This window comes from Scyliorhinus canicula, chromosome 15 (assembly GCF_902713615.1).
Source record: "Scyliorhinus canicula chromosome 15, sScyCan1.1, whole genome shotgun sequence".
Classification (NCBI taxonomy): Eukaryota; Metazoa; Chordata; class Chondrichthyes; order Carcharhiniformes; family Scyliorhinidae; genus Scyliorhinus; species Scyliorhinus canicula.
This window is the reverse complement of record NC_052160.1, coordinates 139,243,435-139,265,863: the sequence shown is the minus strand read 5'-3', so window position 1 is coordinate 139,265,863 and position 22,429 is coordinate 139,243,435. Positions and strand designations below refer to the sequence as shown.

Genomic DNA, 22,429 nt, shown 5'->3' with positions numbered 1-22,429 from the left:
GCAGTGAAATTAGTCATTTAAGAAGCAACCTTTCAATTTATCTCCAATCAAGGGCGGCAGGGTGGCGCAGTGGGTTAGCACTGCTGCCTCACGCCGCTGAGGATCTGTGTTCCCACCCCCACAACCCAAAGATGTGTAGGGTAGGTGGATTGGCCACGCTAAATTGCCCCTTAATTGGAAAAAAAAAAGAAGTGGGAACTCGAAATTTAAAAAATAGATAAATAAATAAATCACCAAAACAAAACATGGCAATCAGGGGCCGATGATACAGAGTTGTGAATATTATACTCTTTGTTAGACTTCACACCACAATTTATCCTGTTTTATTCCTATTAGCACAACGTGGATTCCATGGCTCCGGACTCTCCTCATATAGACCATGAAAATACAGTAGCAAATGAAGCTGAGTAGATGAGAAACATTACAGCTTATCATTTTACAACTTGGTGAACTTCGGCCAGTCTTACTGTCTGATGAAAGAAAGTACTAATCTTGGGTCATTTATCAGCGTTCAAGTCAACTCATCTGAACACCATTTATTTCCCTGTAGAGAGAGTTAGACTTGGCTCACCTTCAAGGTTTTAGGCGGCCGGATTGAAAAACTCACCATTTAAACATGGATTCAAAATTCATCTGACCTTTAGTTCAGCTCCACTGTGCCACAACCAAACCAAACCAGCAACATCAAATGAGACAGCAGGGAGGGAGGCCATTCGTCCCATCATGCCTGTGCCGGACACTTTGGCCGACCTATCCAATTATTCCAATCTACTCATGCACTTTCCCTATAGCTCTGCAAATTCTTTTAATCAGTTATCCCAGATTGGCAGTCATCCCGACTTTCCACGGCCCAGATCCGATAGAAATACTTTTCATCACCTCAGCCATTTGACATTACTTGGCCCAGCGACCTTGCTCATTAATCGTGCGGTGGTTCCTGCCACTGAAAAGATAGCGGTATCACTCCCCACTGCACGAGTGTGGAAAGGAGGGAATTGTTTTTCTTTTGAAGGCACAAGAACATTTCAGAGGGATACATTTAGCTGCTTTAAATTAGTCACAATGTCCATTTCTAATCGCATTTCTTTCACTTTTGTGCGACAGATCAGGTGTATGAAGACATTGAGACGGGCGGAATGTTCGACGAGGGTGGACTAGAACGCAGTTGCCTCTTCATTTCAGTGCACGATGCTGTCCTGTACACTTTGGCCAAGGCGAGTGAGACCAAACAAGACGTAGCCAAGGAAAAAGTAAATACCTTCTTTTTTCAAGAATCCTTTTACTTAAAATGCTCAATTCAAATAGACGGGTTATGATGGTTCCTTGTAACAAAACCAAAACCAATTCAATCCAGCAGGTCAGGTAATTAGTGGTTTCAGTTTATGTTCCTCAATATATTAGACCAATATCTCAAATTCACCCAGTGTGATCACTTATTACCGTGGGCAGCGTGCTAACACAGTGGTTCGCACTATGGTTTCACAGCACCAGGGTCCCAAGTTCGATTCCCGGCTTGGGTCACTGTCTGTACAGAGTCTGCACTTTCTCCCCGGTGTCTACGTGGGTTTCCTCCGGGTGCTCTGGTTTCCTCCCACAAGTTCCGGAAGACGTGCTATTAGGTAATTTGGACATTCTGAATTCTCCCTCTGTGTACCCGAACAGGCGCTGGAAGGTGGCGACGAGGGGCTTTTCACAGTAACCTCATTGCCGTGTTAATGTAAGCCTACTTGTGACAATAAGGAGTATTATTATTGTACAAAATAAATCCAAATGTTCCCCTCAGTAAATTTATTTTATGACGTCATTGTTAGGACTGTTTAGGAGCCAGATTTAGCACCAGGTAACACAGGGGCCTCGATTCAACTAAATGGGAACAAAGTCCCTTGGCGAGCGTGTTTAGCCGTATGTTTCCAGGTGCTTACATCGCCCAGAATCACATGGCTATACAATGCAACTCGCGTTGTATAAGGGGCCTCAGCGGTGAACGCGCGGTCAAGGCCGTACATAGCCCCGTATTGTACACAGGGGAGCTCCGCTCACTGGAACTCCCCAATGTAGCAAGAGATCGGGATGCCATTTTTAATGGCCACAATGGATGGGGTTTACATCGCAACATCTCGTGAGATCGCGTTGGCTCTGGCGAGGCGTAGAGAGCAGGTTGATCCCGGGAGCAGGGTCTCCCGGCTTTTATCTGCCACACTGCACCATGGCGAGCTGCTTTTTCACGCGCAGTGTGGCTGTCGGATTGAGCCCAATGTAAACAATATTTTTTTTTCACTAACTTGTAAATTGGCGAAATGAACAAGTTCCTTATAAAAGGCTACGGAAGGAAATATCCCGTCTTAGTTAACAGGTCTAAAAGGTCGAGGGGATGACACGGTTTCTTGTTCCTACTCAATGAGTCACTGGCAGGACTCTGGGGCCAATGACCTGTCCACCCTCTTAACTGGGGGTTTGCTGAATGTTGCACATGAGAGTGGGGAGGATGGAAAATATAAATGAACGAGAAAGACAAAGAGAGAAAGTTAAAATAACAGAAATCCGATGGAGAAAATGTTAACTAAAATGCACAATAAATTAACTATAAAACTTTAAAACTCATTAAACAGACAGTTAATCAATAAACTGTTCATGTTTTCACGTTTTAATTAAAATGAGCAATTATATTCAATAGGCCCTAAAAATCCAATAACGAGTGAGCAATGTCTGAAATTACCAAAGCTGCACCAGTCTCAAGAGAGGAATAAATGCTATTGTTGTTCCAGCAATGTCCATAGTTACCCAAAGCCATTGAAACAATCTCACCTCAGGACACTGAGCAAATAGTGCACAGCTGTGTGGTTCACACAATGCGACAGGGCTGAACAAACAATTACAAGTGGTGTGTGGTTGCAAGTCTAGGTCTTAGTTACATCAGTGACCTGAACTCAGGCACTCAATGCCAGTGGTAAAAGGATTGTAGATGACCCCGTACTAAGGTGGGGTGGGGCGGGGCGGGGGGCAAAGTGAGTTCAAATTAATCAAGGTAGGCGTGGGGTCCCAGAAGTTGGGAGTTGGGTAAAATGTAAACGCGGGCAGAACAATTTTAGCACCAGCTACGGGCAAAAGATACTGAGCATTGTAGGAAAACGCAGGTAGCCCACATGCCCCAAGAGCAGTCTACTTACTGAATGCTTACGGTGAGAGACTTGAATGGGTTGGTGGACTTGAGCAGCTCCAAAGCAAGTATATTGGCAAGTTAATAGAGAATCAGTTAGGGTGGGTTCTATTGGAGCTGGACAGTGTTCCGGTCAGACTCACGCACCATTGAGGACTGTGTCCAGTTTTGCTCAGCAAGAAATAAGAGAAATAAAGGGAAGGATCGCGAGACTGAAGTCCAGTGGGATGTTGGAGCCATTGAGCCCCTCCTGTTTTGAAAGCAGGCAACTATGGTATTAAATGTACCAAAAAGCACTGGTTCATAAAGGTAGCATAGAATCAACTTGCTGGCGAGTCAGATGAATTGATAAGAAAGACGTTTATTCAGCAGTATTTACACAGGATCTAGTTACACACCTCAAGGTCTTCACTGCTTAGACTAGTGCTGGTTAATTCACAAGCCAATCAGCAGCAGGGAACAATCATCCCAAGCTGGATGGGTCCCACGCAGGGTTATTACACTGGCAAACAAATTTAGGTCGGGAAGAGTTCCATTATAAAAAGAAGAATCAATAAGGAATAATTGAACTTCCTGCAAGAGGGGAGGAAGGATGTCTTCATTCAAGAACTCGCTGATTGATGCCGTGACAGAATTGTAGCTCACAGCAGCCAAGATAACCTCTTTAATATGCCTGTATCTTGTGACCCAATCATGGATCACAGAGCAGTTCCAACACAAGTTTCTGAACGTGGCCGCCACCTCTTGGCAAAAGGCAGAATGACACATTCCAGTTTTTTTATCTCGTGCAAAAAAATAATGCAACTGTATTGAATCTCCATTCACCAGTGTCGCACTGCTTTGAAAGAGCATTATGTAGGGCTGGATTTTCAAAGTAGGGTGAACAACCCAACATCCAGATGAACTTCAGGTTCCAACCTCACACCTCAGTACACCTGTGAAAATCCAGCCCACAGTGACCCTCCCAGCTTCAGACATTCACTAGCCACCAAATTACTTATGAATTGTAGTCACTTCACAGGTATTAGCACCCGGCATGTCGATGCCACCTCCCCACTACCGTTGTGGGTTGGGGGAACTTCCTACATTAGGGGTCTTTTAATGGAACCCAGAAAGGCACTACTGATGCTCTCAGGCCTACAAAAACAACTTAATAACTGACCTTTGCTCAGTGGCACCCTCACTTCTGAGTCAGAAGGTCATGGGTTCAAGCCCTATTCCAGAGATTTGGCCACGTCATCTGGGCTGCGACTCCATATTGGACATGCCTACTTTCAGATGAGAAGTTAAACTGAGGCCCTCTCAAGTCGATCGTAGGATCATAGAATTTACAGTGCAGAAGGAGGCCATTTGGCCCATCGAGTCTGCACTGGCCCTTGGAAAGAGCACCCTGCTTAAGCCTACACCTCCACCCTATCCCCATAACCCAGTAACTCCACCTGACCTTTTTGGACACTAGGGGTAATTTATCATGGCCAATGCACGTCTTTGGACTGTGGGAGGAAACCGGAGCACCCGGAGGAAACCCACGCAGACACGGGGAGAACGTGCAGACTCCGCACAGACAGTGACCCAAGCCGGAATCTGGAACCCTGGAGCTGTGAGGCGACAGTGCTGACCATTGTGCTACCGTTCCACCGGCTTTTTTTGCAAGTGAATTGTATTGCACATGTGAAAGAACACTAAGCACTATTGCAAAGAAAAACAGGGGAGTTTGCGTTAATAAGGACACGGGGTCCACACCAAGTAAAATGAAGAACTTTGATTTATTTGCAATTTGGGTACATACACTTCAAGGGAGATCCATACTAGGTCTCTTACTGGGCCCCACTGGCCGCCCGTTTATAAAATCCCCCCCCCCCCCCCCCCCCCCGCCTCAGTTGGGGAGCTCGTACTCGGTGAGAACCACGGGGAAGACAATCATTTCCGTCCCATAAGTCCCCTGCGGGATATTACACTACCCTCACCCAAATTCACCTCTCAACTAACATTACTGGAATAATAATAATCACTTATTGTCACGAGTAGGCTTCAATGAAGTTACTGTGAAAAGCCCCTAGTTGCCACATTCCGGCACCTGTTCGGGGAGGCCGGTACGGGAATTGAACCCGCGCTGCTGGCCTTGTTCTGCATTTACAAGCCAGCTGTTTAGCCCACTGTGCTAATAGGCTGATAATTGTCACGTTACTGATTTTCGGAAGCTGTTGTGCAAAGATTAGTCTCCACAATTCAATTGCGACATTGACGACACATCCAAAATAATTCATTGGCTGCGAAGTGTGTGTTATATAAATAAATGCAAATTCCTACTCTGGGAACCAGCTGCAAACGTGTGAGTTGCCCGTGTTCTGCCCAATACCGACTTAACATAACAATGGATCCCAGTGTGTCATGGGACACAAATGTGCATTTTTAAAGGGGGGTTTATTGGGTTAATGCCCAACAAACACTCCAACCACCCTTGATAGCTTGGCATCAGCCAAAGGGGAGCGGTGGTGTAGTCGCATCGTAACTGGACTAGTAAACCAGAGACCCAGAGTAATGCTCTGGGGACCCAGGTTCAAATCCCACCACTGCAGATGTTGAAATTTGAATTCAATAAAAATATGGAAAGAAAATGAAAATGAAAATCGCTTATTGTCACGAGTAGGCTTCAATGAAGTTACTGTGAAAAGCCCCTAGTCACCACATTCCGGCGCCTGTTCGGGGAGGCTGGTCCGGGAATCGAACCGTGCTGCTGGCCTGCCTTGGTTTGCTTTAAAAGCCAGCGATTTAGCCGAGTGAGCTAAACCAGCCCCAATGATGAAACCATTGCTGATTGTCGTAAAACCCCACCTCGTTCACTGATGTCCATTCGGGAAGGAAATCTGCCATCCTTACCTGGTCTGGCCTGCAGACCCACAGCAATGTTGTTGACTTTCAACTGCCCCCTCAAGGGCAATTAGGGATGGGCTATACATGCTGGCAAGTCCCATGAACAAATAAAAAAATAACAGTGAGGAGGGGAAGGAGAAAGGGGTGACAGGTCATGTCCCACCACCACTTTTCGACCAGGTTGGAGGATGCTCAATCTCCCCCTGTCATGTGAGAGTACCTTTAAGAAATGGGCGTTTGTAAATGGGTGTGCATATAAATATCTGTTCTGAGAGAACCTGTCAGAAACGGGTGTTTACCACTGCAGTGATGTCAGAGAGTGGGTGGAGCTCGGCTGCCCGTCAGCGTTTTTACTTTCATTTTATTTTATTTTATTTTATTTTTAATTTATTTTTTCTAAAATTCAGAGTACCCAATTATTTTTTCCAATTAAGGGACAATTTAGCGTGGCCAATCCACCTAACCTGCACATCTTTTGAGTTGTGGGGGTGAAACCCACGCAGACACGGGAAGAACGTGCAAACTCCACACGGACAGTGACCCAGAGCCGGGATCGAACCTGGGACCTCAGCGCTGTAGGCAGCAATGCTAACCCACTGCGCCACCGTGCTGCCCCTTTACTTTCATTTTAGCCTGTTTGCTGCAGGGTGTGTTTTAGTTTCATTTTCAGAGCTGGATAGCTTCAGTCACAGCCAGAAGGTGTATGAATCTCTCTCTGTAATCTAAAGACTGTAAATCGATCCTGGTGATTTAAAACTAATAACAGTAGTGACTTTAACCTGATGTGCTTCTGGTAAAAGATGTTTTAAGTCCCATGGATGTTAGAAGGAAAGCTTAAAGGATTACTTAGTGTTGTATTCTTTGGGGGTTGTATTTGAATTGATGGTTGCTAAGATGTTCACTGTTTTAAAAAGGTTAACTTGGGTTCATAGAATAAACATTGTTTTGCTTTAAAAAATACTTTTCCATTTCTGTAGTACCACACCTGTAGAGTGGGCCGTGAGCTCCCTATACCACAATCTATTCAAAGTTGTGGGTCAGATGAACTCCATGATACACTTTGGGGTTCTCTAAACCCTGGCCCATAACACCCCAGTGACTTCATAGGATAAATAAAGGGTTAAATGTCATTCCCGACATAACACATTGTGTTTCTGGAACGTGGTTCCTCATGTTTGATGTTTGAAGTGGCAAACTGTGTGCACTTGTATATTTCTGATAATTTATAGCCAACAACCCTGAACCTTGCCAGCCTTTTATCAGGTAACTGAAGTGATATTTGCCATTCTGTGGTGTCAAAGTCAAATCATTAACAAATATATGTATAACTGTCTAAGGGAAGGGTAAATGTAAGTCAGAACTCCGTGTAAGAAAATTTGAGGAATTTTTCTTACAAGTGTAACATTTGTTATGTAGCCAATAAACTGGAGCTGGAGAGTTGTACAGAGCAGCACCGTCCTACTGGTAGCGCTCCACAGGGAGGCAGACTGGTTGCGGCTGTTCTCACAGTCAAAAACATAAATCAACAACAGTATTTTACATTTATACAATGCTATCAGCATAGTCAAAAAACAGAAGACACATTGCAGGTCGTCACAAAGTTTCAATGGATTGTAGCTGTTCTGCAGTTTCTCCATTGCTTCCAGGACCCTGACATAATAATAATCACTTATTGTCACAAGTAGGCTTCAATGAAGTTACTGTGAAAAGCCCCTAGTTGCCACATTCCGGCGTCTGTTCGGGGAGGCCGGTATGGGAATTGAACTCGCGCTGCTGGCATTGTTCTGTATTACAAGCCGGCTGTTTAGCCCACTGTGCTAAACCATCCCCACGGGACAGCTCTCTGCTGAGGTGATTGAAGATGGTTCCATAGCACCAGGGTGCTGTAATACCATGTCAAGTCTGAGTTATTATGCAATACAGTTCAGCTCCCTTCCCGTCAGCCGTCTTTTCTACTTTCAACAATAATTTAGATTAAATGGTTCGTCACAATGTTCCAACAGACACTTCAAAGCTTCATCCCTTCTGTTATGCTGTAGGTTTCAGGCGCAGCAGCCGTCTATGTTAACGAGGACATGTCAAGTGACGAAAATGATAATGATCAGGATTTGGAACAGGTAAGAAGGATTGAAGCAAACCGCACCAGACAATCGAGCACCGTCAATATTGCTATTTCCTCAGTGTTACGACACTGTGGGCAAGCGCGCGGTCAATTCCAGCCCCACTCAACCCGGAGTCACAACACAAGTGAATTAACCAAAGATTCTAATAGAAATACCCAAAGTATTTGGTCCTTGGCTGTCCAGTGATTACAATCGCCAGGTTTGTAAGTTGAAATTATTGTTCATTTATAACTGGAATAAAGATGAAATATGTAGTAATTACCATCGAATAACGTCAAGCTAACCTACTAACCTCCCCCCCCCCCTTAATGGTGCCACCTTCTACCCACACACCCAGACAGACAAACCCAAAGGGTATGGGGGGGGAGGGGGGGGGAGGAACGGCTGAAAATAATGAGGATGAAAGTCAAAGGATAAGAGTCAGGGCAGCAGGGTGGCGCAGTGGTTAGCACTGTTGTCTCATGGTGCCGAGGTCCCAGGTTCGATCGCGGTTCTGTGTCACTGTCCGTGTGGAGTTTGCACAATCTCCCCGTGTCTGCGTGGGTCTCACCCCCACAACCCAAAGATGTGCAGGCTAGGTGGATTGGGCACGCTAAATTGCCCCTCAATTGGAAAAAATGAATCGGGCGCTCTAAAAAAATTTTAAATGTTAAAAAAAGGTAAGAGTCTTTGCTCCCAACTTGCATGAGAGAGAGAGTCAGCTCCCACAGTATATCCTTCTGAAGAGAGTTCAGCTGAATCTTTTGGAAGAGAGTTAATTAGAATCCAAGTTCGATTCCCCGCTGGGTCACTGTCTGTGCGGAGTCTGCACGTTCTCCCCGTGTCTGCGTGGGTTTCCTCCGGGTGCTCTGGTTTCCTCCCACAGTCCAAAGATGTGCAGGTTAGGTGGATTGGCCATGCTAAATTGCCCTTAATGTCCAAAATGGCTAGGTGGGGTTGCTGGGTTATGGGGATAGGGTGGAGGTGTGGGCTTAAATAGGGTGTTCTTTCCAGGGGCCGGTGCAGACTCAATGGATGGGAGGCCTCCTTCTGCACTGTAAATTCTATGGGCGAAATTCTCCCCCCCCCACGACGGGTGGGAGAATAGCGGGAGGGCCTTCCCGACTTTTTTGACGCCCTCCCGCTATTCTCACCCCCCCCCCCCCCCCCCGCCGAAATCCCGACAAGAATCGCTGCCGCCGTTTTTTTACGGCCGGCAGCGATTCTCAGCTGTTAGAAGGGCCGAAGTCCCAGCCCTTTACAGCCCGATCGCGGGCAGCGGGCCCGATGCCCGCGCACTATTTGTCCTTCCGCCGCCCCGCAGTATCAATACGCGGGGCGGCTGAGGGGCAACCCGGCCCGCGCATGCGCGGGTTTCGCGCAAAACGCGATGACGTCGCCTGCGCATGCGCGGGTGGAGTCTTCCCACCTGCGCATGCGCGGCTGACGTCATATGACGCGTCAGCCGGCGCTAACTCCGGCAAGCGGGCTTAACGATTTTCGTTAAGCCCGACTTGTCGGAGCCTCCGACGTCGGGCTGCTAGCCCCGACGGGGGACCAGAATCGGTCCCCCGTCGGGAAGGGGCGCGCTGCCGTAAAACCCGCCCGGGTTTTACGGCAGTTTTACGATTTCTCCCGTTTTGGGAGAATTTCGCCCTATGATTCTATGAACCCATCTGGTTCACTAATGCCCTTTAAGGAGGGAAATCTGCCATCTTGATGAGGGTCTGGCCTCTAAGAGGGTCTGGCCTCTATGACTCCAATGTTGCCCCTTAATTGTCATATAAAATGGCCCAGCAAGGCACTCAAGGACAACTAGGGAATAATGCTGGCCTTGCGACACCCACATTCATGACAGGAAAAAGGGAGGTTAAAGGTGACCAAGATTTCCATTTGTGGTTACTTTGCAAACGGAACATCATCATCACCACACCAGCTGAACAAATTGCTGACACACTCCCGTCTCATAGATTATCTAGCCGCCATATCGGGGGCAGATAGGATGGATCTGGGCTATCTAAGAGTCCTGATTATCAGAGGAGGGAAAACAAGAAGCCAGAACGCAATTTGGAGCAGATCAATGTGTTTGCTAGATTCTGCAAGGATCAACAATGGAAATTACCATAAAATGTTGATGCGCAGCTTGCCCACGACCATCACGTAGTGCTGTTTTTGCAGAGTTGTTTCAAAATGAGCTACGATATTAATAATTTCATTACTTATCTGTATTATTGATAATGCAATGATTAAGGCCACTGTATATCTGATCTATACTGTGTGATCTCTTTATCTGTTTAATATTAGTAATACAGCTAAACAACACTATTATTTAATAGTTACTCCAAAACTGTGGAATCATCTAGTGGTGATAGTAAGCAAAATTGCTTCAGCATTACTATTATTTTTCTGTCGTAGTTGATTTTAAACTTTCCACATCCCCAAATGCTTCACATCCGATGAATGGACTACTTGTAAATTGTGAGCATTTTTGCTCCCTATGAAAATACATCAGCAAAGTTGCACACAGCAATACTGCTACGGGATCTTTCATATCTACTGGGATAGAGCCTTTGTTCAAAGGGAAGCAGGGTAGCATGGTGGTTAGCATAAATGCTTCACAGCTCCAGGGTCCCAGGTTCTATTCCCGGCTGGGTCACTGTCTGTGTGGAGTCTGCACGTCCTCCCCCTGTGTGCGTGGGTTTCCTCCGGGTGCTCCGGTTTCCTCCCACAGTCCAAAGATGTGCGGGTTAGGTGGATTGGCATGCTAAATTGCCCGTAGTGTCCTAATAAAAGTAAGGTTAAGGGGGGGTTGTTGGGTTACGGGTATAGGGTGGATACGTGGGTTTGAGTAGGGTGATCATGGCTCGGCACAACATTGAGGGCCGAAGGGCCTGTTCTGTGCTGTACTGTTCTATGTTCTCCTGAAAGATCGACAGCGCAGCATCCCATCAGAAGTTTGAAATGTCAACCTGGAGTGGGTCTTCAACCCTTCACCTATTGGCTGAGGTAGATCCATGGTATTATTAAGAGGAGTGCATTATTCATCCAGTGTCCTGCTCAACATTCCTCCCTAAATTAACCAACAGCGCCAGAAATAGATTAAATGATCATTTATTCCATTTAATTCTTTTGGGGCCTAATTGACAGCAGCCTTTGCCTATATAACGACAGTGGCTGTGGGCAGGATTTTATGGCCCAAGGCAGAGAAGGTGGGGCCATAAATGAGGTGAACCGTCCAAAATACCATTGACTTCAGCGGGAGGGTAACATCCCATTGGGATAAAATTCTGCCCAAGTTTCAAAGGTAATTCATTGGCTCTGAAGACCTTTGGGACATCATGAAAGTTGCTATATAAATAAAAGTTCTTTCTTCCCCATCTGCCTTAAGGCAGCCTTGCTGCAATTCTAAACCACATGAGGATCCACGCCCAGTCATTTCATGTTCACCAACGTGGGGATGATCCTCACTTGTTATTTAGCTTCAATTTGCAGAAGACTGCTATGGATCGGGTGTCTTCAATAAACTCGTTACATTAAATTGTCGTACTGCAAACACAAAGAGTTTTCATTATTGTTCAGAAAGTCAGATAAAGTGTAAGGGCCACACTAAAGAACACCAAAGTTGGTAACAGAAGAGGGAACAACATAAATCAGGATGCGATCACCAACAGCCGGTCCTGGTCCCCCATGCCGACACTATAGTTAAGAAAGCCCACCAATCAACGACTCTACTTTCTCAGAAGACTGAGGAAATTTGGCATGTCAGCTACGACCCTCACCAACTTCTACAGATGCACCACAGAAAGCATTCTTTCTGGTTGTATCACTGCTTGGTATGGAGCCTGCTCTGCCCAAGACCGCAGGAAACTACAAACGGTCGTGAATGTAGCCCAGTCCATCACGCAAACCAGCCTCCCATCCATTGACTCTGTCTATAATTCCCGCTGCCTCGGAAAGGCAGCCAGCATAATTGAGGACCCCATGCATCCCGGACATACTCTCTTCCACCTTCTTCCGTCAGGAAAAATATACCAAATTCTGAGGTCATGTACCAACCGACTCAAGAACAGCTTCTTCCCTACTGCCATCAGACTTTTGAAAGGACCTACCTCATATTAAGATGATCTTTTCTCTACACCTTGCTATAACTGTAACATTATATTCTGCAGTCTCTCCTTCCTTCCCTATGTACGGTATGCATTGTTTGTACAGCATGCAAGAACAATACTTTCACTGTATACTAATCCATGTGACAATAATAAATCAAATCAAATGAGGCATCACCCATCTTCATTTGTCAAAGCTCGCAGATTGTATGAGGAAGAGAAGATTGGAGATGGGCCGAATGCTACAGTTTTTAAGTGTCCTTTAACGAAAACGTTAAAACACGAAACACACGTTCTTCTTATTTTTCTGAGCTGAAGGCTTTTATTGCAAAATGAAAATCGCTTATTGTCACGAGTAGGCTTCAATGAAGTTACTGTGAAAAGCCCCTAGTCGCCACATTCCGGCGCCTGTCCGGGGAGGCTGGTACGGGAATCGAACCGTGCTGCTGGCCTGCTTGGTCTGCTTTAAAAGCCAGCGATTTAGCTCAGTGAGCTAAACCAGCCCCTGTAATGCTGGGGCATGGAGAACTTTCCCTTCCGCGACTCAATGTCATTGTCAAGCACTTTAAAGTCACATTTTTAGAAAAAACATTTTGCATGAAGCACAAAACATGTTTACACTGACTCTCCAAGAAAGCCATTCACTCAATCCACTTGCCCTTTCCCAAGACCTTTCTGAATGTTCCTTTTAAAATATTTAGCCCTATTGGGCGGGATTCTCCGGTTCCCCAGCCACATGTTTCCCGGCGGCGGACTGTTCCCTGGTGGCGGAATTTGCTACTCCCTCCGCTTGGCAACTGGATTTCCCGTTGATGCTGCCCCACACCATCGAGAAACCTGTGGGCGGGGGTGCACTGCCAGCGGCAAGAGAGAATTCCAATGGCCGGAGAATTCAGGCCATTGTTTTAAAAGCAATATGGATTCTGTTTCCATCACAGTTTCTGATGCCCAGTAACCCACTGTGTAAAATATCTCTTCATTTCTTTGACTACTTTGGTAGTGCTTTCAAATTTCCAGGAATCAGTTACTGATTCACCGACCGGTAGAAATATCTTTTAGCCTATTTGCCTTAGTAAAACTACTTATGATTTTGAGTACGTTGATCAAATTTCCTTTTAACCTCGTCTGTTCTGGTGAATAAAAAACAATTTCTCTGTGTTTTTGTCATAACTAACATCCATGATATTACCCGAGTGAATCTTCTTCTTCGCGACCTTGATCTCCTTCTTAAAATCGGGTTCATACAAGTAGATACAATATTTAAATTCTATCGCAACCATTGATTTATTTACATTCAGGATTATTCCTTACTTTTCAACTCTATTCTCCCATTTGTCTAACTTCCGATTCCATACGCATTTGATTATTGGAATTTTACACAGACTGTCAGTGAGTGCTGCTATTTTAGGTAGTTGGACATGTAACACAGATTGCCAATAGCTCCTGCTATTGGGTGCTGGTACAATAATGCATTATTAAATTGTAGGTTTGAAGAAAAGTCATTCAATTTAATTTTTCTGTCTCCTTCACCGTGCGGGCGGCTCAGCAGCACAGCGGTTAGCACTGTTGCTTCACAGTGCCTGGGTCCCAGGTTCAATCCCCGGCTTGGGTCACTGTCTGTGCGGAGTCTGCACGTTCTCCCCGCGTCTGCGTGGGTTTCCTCCGGGTGCTCCGGTTTTCTCCCACAAGTCCCGAAAGATGTGCTGTTAGGTGAATTGGACATTCTGAATTCTCCCTCTGTGTACCCGAACAGGCGCCGGAATGTGGCGACTAGGGGCTTTTCACAGTAACTTCATTGCAATGTTAATGTAAGCCTACTTGTAACAATAAAGATTATTATTATTGAAGATGTGGAGAGCAGAAACTTATAGCCAAATTCCACACACATGAGTACGGCCTCAACCGGGACCTTCGATTCATGTCGCATTACATTCAGCCCCCCACCATCTAGCCGGGCTTGCGAAATCCTACCAACTGTCCTGGCTTGAGACAATTCACACCTCTTTAATGTGATTATCCCTCTCTCCAGTTGCTCCGTCTGGACCTGTAGACTTAATTACCTGCAAAGACTCACTTTCAAAGTATCGTACTACATCTTTGACTTTGTCTATATATATGTTTATGGAACCCACCTCTTCATTCACCTGAGGAAGGAGCAGTGCTCCGAAAGCCAGTCATTCGAAACAAACCTTTTGGACTTTAACCTGGTGTTTTATGGCTTCTTACTATTATTATTGAAAGGAGTGTAACACCATTGTGCAGCAGCTGAATAAAGACGATCGACTTGTTTTGTACTGAAAGTCTTCACACTTTTTTCTTCTTCCTCTAGGTCATGTTTGGGACAATGTTTGATCATAGTGCTGTGGACCATACTATTCTGTGAACAAATTTGGGAGTACTGAAGATCAAATGCAAGTGATTTGCACTCGAAGCCAGAAGAGCTTTCAGAACAAATAACTTGGCAAATGTGTATTGTAAAGTGCTTTGCACTGGCTTCTGATACACTAAACGATGTAGAAAAGGGCATAAATGTGCAGGCACCAGTTTTTAGTTAAAGTATGCATCTTTTTCTTGGTTGTAGTATGCTATTTCTTATCTAAAACACAATGATTGGACATGTCTTCTCATACTTGCGAGGAATGTCTTGATTTGGTACGTGTAAAAGTACGGACTGTGTACTTAGTTAACCATGACCCCGCCCCTGTGAAGCCAATATTTCTCCTCTCTGTGAATAGATGCCGAACGTTGGCGCTCCCACTTTTAATGCTAATTGTTTTTATTTGGACATATTCGGAGGGGGACAAACTGCAGCCCAACTTCAACGTGAAGTCTCAACCAAAGCGTGTAAGGGTGTCAGATAAAGCACTGTGCTGCTAATGGGTCAAATGAGATGTCGTGCCATTGTAAGAAAAGTGAAAACAACAGCTATTCAAATGCACTTTCCAGTAGCCACCAGCAAATAGCAGTGAGGACCAGTAACCCTGGCTAGCATTTTTATTATTCCCCCTCTCGGTCCGGGCACTGAATCCGGATGCAGTGCCCAATCCGAAATCAGCTTACTCAGGGCAGACTGGGAATTCAATCTGGGGCCCCTCCTGGTTTGTATGGGTCAGGATGCAACCAAAGAGTTCACTCATCCTTGAAGCAACTTGATAAAGCATTTCAGGATGACTGCAGAGAAGCAGCTTAAATGTATTTTTTTTTACATTAAACTGGTCACAGAGGTAACATGGGACACTTTGTATTAAATCATTTAATTTATTAGGTTCAGTGAAGCAAACTGCATTTTAAAGAATGGAATACAGCTTAACGAAGGGTCGTTGCTTTACCATTACGTGACTGTTATTTTGAAGGTCCTTCGATTAAGTCCCCTAGTCGCTGTCTAACTGTTGAGCAAACCGCTGCCACTGATTCAGAAAAGCAAAACCCACTCCTGTGCCATCCCCCCCCCCCACCGTTAGTGACACAAGTGCATTTAATGCATGGCCGTGACATCTCAATGTAAGTTATCTTGACAATACAGGAATAGGGTAGGGTTTTTCATCTTCATAATTATGAAGTATATAATTCTTAAAGTAATAAATTAATGTTTTGTTGCACTTCACTGTGAAATACATGCAATTGTTATTTAACTGATAAATACTAGTGTATGCTAATGATATTAATAAATATAATATATTACCAGTATCCTACTTGTCATTCTTTTATAAGAAATGTTGTGCAATAATAATTGGAGGTACTTGTCTCTTTATTCCCAATTTTGCCCATGTGGCTTTAGTTCTGAAATATTTGTTAGAATATGGAAGTGTATAGACAATCACCAAATTCTGCATACCCGACAGGGTTTCGACTGCTGATTTATCTGTTAACAGTACATAATAAACTGTATTAGACATTCTCAGAGAAAAGACGGGTGTTGCGGTGGCACAGTGGTAAGGGCAGCATAGAGGTTAGCACTGCTGCCTCACAGCGCCAGGGACCCGGGTTCAATTCCGCCTCGGGTGACTGTGCGGAGTTTGCACTTTCTCCCTGTGTCTGCGTGGGTTTCCTCCGGGTGCTCCGGTTTCCTCCCACAGTCCAAAGATGTGCGGGTTAGGTTAAGGGGTTATTGGGATAGGATGTGGGAGCGGGCTTAGGGAGGGTGCTCTTGCAGAGGGCCGGTGCAGACTCGATGGGCTGGATGGCCTCCTTCTGCACTGTAGGGATTCCATGATTCTATGAAAATATACAATTCATTGCCTGCGCTGGCTCTTTGTTAATACATCTAAAATGAATTCACTGCCTCGCTCTCTCTCTCCCTCTCGCCTTGGCCAATGGTGTCATCTGCTTCAAGTATGTATTTTTAAAGATGCAAAGCTCTCTGCCTGAACAAAGCATTGCATCTGCAACAACTCCTGATATAAATTTCTCACCACCCCTCACTTTATTCTTTTAGTGACAATTTAAAATTGCTAACCTCTTATCGCAATCCAGCCAGAAGGAAAGTCCCTCCTGGTTGAGTTCATCAAAACACTTCAAAGTAACAAACAGAAATTGGAAATTGTCACAGTATTTTGAGCTATTCTTCTGAATGATAGCCTCCCATCATTGGCTCAGTAGCACTGTGGGGTTGTATAGGAATGAAGACAAGGACTACGATCTCGAACAGTTTGTAGACGCCACAGCTGTAGGCATGCCGATGAAAACTCCTGCAAACCCACCGCACCACTTCAGGTACACAGGTCAAGGCAACGTATACGTGAATACACAGTCACCATCTTTTCCACACTCAGGCAGAAAGACTATCAAACCCTTTCTATAATGTAATGCCTGAATCTGCATACAATACACTCACTGTGAACTGGGGCGGGAATCTCCCACCCCCCGCCGGGTCGGAGAATCGCCGGGGGTCGGCGTGATTCCCGCCCCCTGCCGAATTCTCCGGCCCCCCAAAAATCCCCCCGACGTGAATCGTGCCACCCGCCTCGGAGAATGGTGAGGACCAGCACGATGCAATGGGCGCCGGGGTCACCCGAATTTTCTGGCCCGCGATGGGCCGAGCGGCCGCCAGTTTTAGGCCCGTCCCGCCAGCGTAAATTAATGTAGGTACTTACCGGTGGGACCTGGCTCTGCGGGCGGCCTCCGGGGTCATCGGGGGGGATTTCTGCTCCCAACATGAGCCCAAATAAGTTGCGATTTATCTCCAGCGTGCGAACATAATCTCCCAAAGAGGGCGGGATTCTGTGATCCTGAGGCTAAGTGTTGACGTCGTCGGAAACGCAGTTGCATTTCTCGATGCGCCAACACGGCCACAGGATCAGCAATCTGGCCCTAACGGGGCCAGCACGGCACTGGAGCGGTTCACACGGCTCCAACTGCTGATCCTATCATGAACTGGGCGTCGCGGGATCCCTTCAACCCTCCGGCCCCGATGCAACATGGCGCAGGGCTACAGGGGCCGGCGCGTAGGAAAGGAGGTCCCCAGCCAGAGAGGCCGGCCCGCCGATTGGTGGGCCCCGATCGCGGGCCAGGCCACATCGGAGGCCCCCCGGGGTCGGACCCGCCCTCCCCTCACCCCCCCCCCCAACCCCCTGCAAGCCTCCCCCAGGGCCTTCAAAGCCGCGGTCTCGCCGTCTGAGAGCAGGTCTGAATCGGCCGGGGAGGGGGGGGGGGGGGGCCGTAGAGCGGCCCCCAACCGACGTCGCGCCAACCACACCGGCGCCAATAAAAAAAATATATAAATCGCTTATTGTCACGAGTAGGCTTCAAATGAAGTTACTGTGAAAAGCCCCTAGTCGCCACATTCCGGCGCCTGTTCAGGGAGGCTGGTATGGGAATTGAACCGGACTTCCCGATCTGCGCTCTGCGGAGAATCGTGTCGCGGCATCGGGGCGTCGGGGCGTGATTAGCATTGGTCACGGGAATTCTCCGGCCCGGCGCCGGGCTGAGAGAATCCCGCCCAGAATTCTGGCATTTTTTGTGACTCTCGGTATTGTGATTGATTCTTAATTTCCCTCTAAAATGGCCGAGCAATCAACGGTATTTCAAAGGCTATTGTGGGCGGGCAATAAATGCTGACCTTGCGAGCAATGGGCACATCCTGAAAATTTTTTTTTTTTTTTTTAAATGAACAACTTGAGAATGAAAAAACCAGAGGGGTTTGAATAAGAGGGAGCGGCTGTGTGTTATAAATGTTGTGGCGGGGTGTTGCAGTTCACCCAGGAAATCCGAGTTGCCGTGACAACGTACACCTTTGACATTCATAGTGCAGGCTGGGGCTATGGATAGTGATGGTAGAGGCTCCAGCGTCCTTTCCATCACACGGCTGGCCAGGAATCTCTGCCACCATCACTGACAGCCACTGCCTCCTGTTGGAAGGATTTGCAGGTTGACAATCAATCTGTTTGTTCGCGTTATGAATGCACCTTCCTGGGCCATCAATTCCTGGAGCGGGACTCGAACCCGGTACCTCTGGCTCAGAGGCAGGGCGCCACCCACTGTGCCACAAGACCTCCCACAAATGTTAGCATTCAAACTTAAACATGAAAATGTTGGCCTGGATCAGTGAGCAAACAATAGGAAAAGTTTGGAAGCGAGTAAATTGTTTCCAGCCCTTAACGTGGTTTGATTTCACTTAAGTACATGTTGAAAAGAAATTCAGAGCAGTGAAGCAAAACCTCAGGGAAGAGCCTGGTCGTGAACTGGGGACAGCGTCAGTTCGAAGCACGATTATTTTCTTCACGATAAACCTGCTCCGGAGGGTTTGAGGGAACAGCAGCCACCAGATTGGAGAATGTGGAACAGAGACATCGAACTTTGTGTCTGATCTCAGCGGCTGGAGATTGGAAATAAAGATGAAGTTAAATACCAGAAAGATCCTTCTGTAGCAGCAGCCAACACAAATCTTCAGAAGTATCCTGCAAAACGCAGCACAAGCCCAATTAAGCAAAAAAAAACGACAGACGCTGGAAATCTGAAACAGAAAATGTTAGAAACACTCAGCCGGTCAGGCAGCATCTGTGGAGATAGGAACAGGAGTCAGGATTTTAGGCTCCTTGCGCCCAGCAGGAAATTAGGGTTCCACCGAACTGAATGGAGATTTAAATCGTTCTCGGCTTCCACCGGGGGGTGGGGGATACACGCCGCGGTGGAACCGTAAAATCCTGGTCCGAGTTAGTGGGTGTGATCCTCCCCTCAGTGCACAGAGTGCTGGCTGAGGCGGGAGAACCAGCTGCAGCATTTCCCCCCCGCCACCAGCCCAGCTGCTCAGGCGAGTTTTCTCTCCAGATTTTCGGCATCACTGTGGCAGGTCGGGGCCTGATTGAGTCGGCAATGCCGGCTCCACGGGGCCTGATAGAGTCGGCAATGCCAGCTCCATGGTGCCCGGTAGATTCGGCAATGCCGGCTCCATGGTGCCTGGTAGAGTCGGCAATGCCGGCTCCATGGGGCCTGATCGAGTCGGCATTGCCGGCTCCATGGGGCCTGATCGAGTCGGCAATGCCGGCTCCATGGTGCCTGATCGAGTCGGCAATGCCGGCTCCATGGGGCCTGATAGAGTCGGCAATGCCGGCTCCATGGGGCCTGATAGAGTCGGCATTGCCGGCTCCATGGTGCCTGGTAGAGTCGGCAATGCCGGCTCTATGGTGCCTGGTAGAGTCGGCATTGCCGGCTCCAGGGGGCCTGATCGAGTCGGCAATGCCGGCTCCACGGGGCCTGATCGAGTCGGCAATGCCGGCTCCATGGTGCCTGGTAGAGTCGGCATTGCCGGCTCCAGGGGGCCTGATCGAGTCGGCAATGCCGGCTCCACGGCGCCTGATAGAGTCGGCAATGCCGGCTCCACGGGGCCTGGTAGAGTCGGCAATGCCGGCTCCATGGGGCCTGATAGAGTCGGCATTGCCGGCTCCATGGTGCCTGGTAGAGTCGGCATTGCCGGCTCCAGGGGGCCTGATCGAGTCGGCAATGCCGGCTCCACGCGGCCTGATCGAGTCGGCAATGCCGGCTCCACGGGGCCTGGTAGAGTCGGCAATGCCGGCTCCAGGGGGCCTGATAGAGTCGGCAATGCCGGCTCCACGGCGCCTGATAGAGTCGGCAATGCCGGCTCCACGGGGCCTGGTAGAGTCGGCAATGCCGGCTCCACGGGGCCTGATAGAGTCGGCAATGCCGGCTCCATGGATGGGCATTGAGATCACATTTCCTCCCACCAGCCCCCTCGACATGGGGACCCCACCCATAAGCATTGTAGCAATTACCCACCCCACTCCACCTACACCAACAAGCTTAGGGGCAATCCCCCCCTCCCCGAAACGCATTGGGGCACACCCCGTACAGACTCACAAGTATCGGGGCATTCTCCCTCCTACAAACATCGGGTCACCCTCCCTAACACACACTGGGACACTCCCCCTCCCCTCCCCCCCCCCCCCACCAACAGGGACCAGGACAACCCCACCCCCCAACAAGCACCCCCACTTCCACAAAAGGTTTCGGGCTCTGCCCCCCCCCCTCCCCGCAACAAGTATCAGGGACAACCCCCTCCCCAACAGGTATCAGGGACACACCACCTCCTCCCCCCCCTCCCCCCCCCCCCCTCCCCGCAACAGGTATCAGGGACACACCACCTCCCCCCACCCACCCCCCCACACACAGGTATCAGCGCACCCACCCCCTCCACAACCAGTTTCGGGCACTCCTGTCCCCCACAAGTATTGGGCACTCACCCCCCCCCCACCCCCCACCAAGGACCTGCCCCTGACCCAGGCCCCCGGGCTCCGTCGCCTTGCAATCAGGCAGAGTGTAGGTTTGAAGGAAAGGACGGTGATCACAAATATCTCAGACATAACCGTATATCTCATTAGATGGGGAGCAGGATCAAGGGGCTAAATTGCCTTTCCAGTGTCGGTGGTGGCAAATTGGCTCAATCCCAACCCTCTGGAAAAAATATCAACAAACCACAAACAGGAATGGACTGAGGTGACTTTGTGTTCACCATTTTGACCCCTATTTCAGGGAACTAAGTGTACTCTGCCCATCATGTTCCCTTTTACTGTGATCAGCCGCCCACCACCACTGCTCAGCGGAACTGCACTCATCTGAAAATCATTGACAAAAGGTTGAATTATAGACTAGGCTCCTCAGCTCTGGTATTAAAAGGTGGGTTTGGATCTTTTACAATCCAAGCCAGATGAAAATGAAGTGTGAGGAAAACCTGCTTAATATCAAAATATTATTTCTGAATATATAACCCCAACTGCTTTTTTAGAATAGACTAACGTTCATTCCAATGGCTTAAGCTCACAGCAAAGATGGTTAGATAATTTGCATCACTGAGCCCTCCCACATTCCAATGTCTGTTAAAACCCACCAAAAAAAATGGGCGGGATTCTGTGAAAATGGGGCTATGTCCGCACGCCGGCGAGAAAACCGGCGCTAACGACTCCGGCGTCAACGGCCCCCCCCCCCCCCCCCCTCCAAGGTGAAGAATTCTCACCTTTCTAGGGGGCTAGGTTGCTGCTGGAGTGGTTGGTGCTGCGCATGCGCAGAACGGCCGGCAAATTTCCGCGCATGCGCGGGGGTCCCTTCTCCGCGCCGCCCCCCGTGCAATATAGTGGAGCCCTACAGGGGCCCAGTGCGGAGGAAAGAAGGCCCCCCCACGGAACAAGTCCACCCGCAGATTGGTGGGCCCCGATAGCGGGCCAGGCCACCGTGGCCCCCCCCCCCCCCCCCGGGGTCGGAACCCGCTCAGCCCATCGGGGCCCAGAGAATCACGGGGGGGGGGGGGTGCGCTGTCAACGGTCCCCCAACCGGCATGGCGGGAATCCCGCCCCGCCCGAAAAACCGAGCTGGAGCATATGGCAGCCGGTGTCAGGGCCGTGGGGCGGGATTCGTGCCCCCCCCCCGGGGATTCTCCGACCCAGCTGGGGGTCAGAGAATCCCGGCCAATGTGTATGAATCCCCTGGCGCATTAACACAGCGTGCAGACACTCATCAAGGTACTCAACTGTGTGGAGACCAATAGAAGTCAATCCCCCCCCCCCCCCCCCCCCTCCTCCTCGGATTGTAAAAACAGGAAGAGCAAGGTGATTTTTTTTTTCCTTGTCTTCGTACACTCATCTCCTAAGCAGTCTTCCACGTGTTTCCTTTGGATCAGAAATGTGGATTTTGTAAGTTTGGCATGTCTCTGCTAATTGGTTTTAAAACGTTGACTCTGAGCA

At 48.2% G+C, this 22,429-nt stretch overlaps 2 protein-coding genes across 5 annotated transcripts in view; one reads left to right on the top strand and one right to left on the bottom strand.

The window, feature by feature from the left end:
• LOC119978982 (solute carrier family 26 member 9-like) overlaps positions 1 to 15,926 on the top strand; it is a 126,813-nt gene extending 110,887 nt beyond the window's left edge. For 3 of the 4 annotated variants that reach the window (XM_038820948.1, XM_038820949.1, XM_038820947.1), the window contains 3 exons: positions 1,105 to 1,250; positions 8,071 to 8,148; positions 14,569 to 15,926. In XM_038820948.1, the coding sequence (XP_038676876.1) occupies positions 1,105 to 1,250; positions 8,071 to 8,148; positions 14,569 to 14,622 (278 nt within the window). In that variant the 3' untranslated portion in view covers positions 14,623 to 15,926. Of the gene's footprint in view, positions 1 to 1,104; positions 1,251 to 8,070; positions 8,149 to 11,712; positions 11,900 to 14,568 lie in introns of those variants that run through there. The other variant, XM_038820950.1, reaches the window with a different exon arrangement.
• Positions 15,927 to 19,515: 3,589 nt separating this feature from the next.
• Positions 19,516 to 20,388, bottom strand: LOC119978186 (protein PELPK1-like). Its single transcript, XM_038819616.1, has one exon. It carries the CDS (start codon positions 20,386 to 20,388, stop codon positions 19,516 to 19,518), a length of 873 nt encoding a protein of 290 aa, XP_038675544.1.
• Positions 20,389 to 22,429: the final 2,041 nt, after the last annotated feature.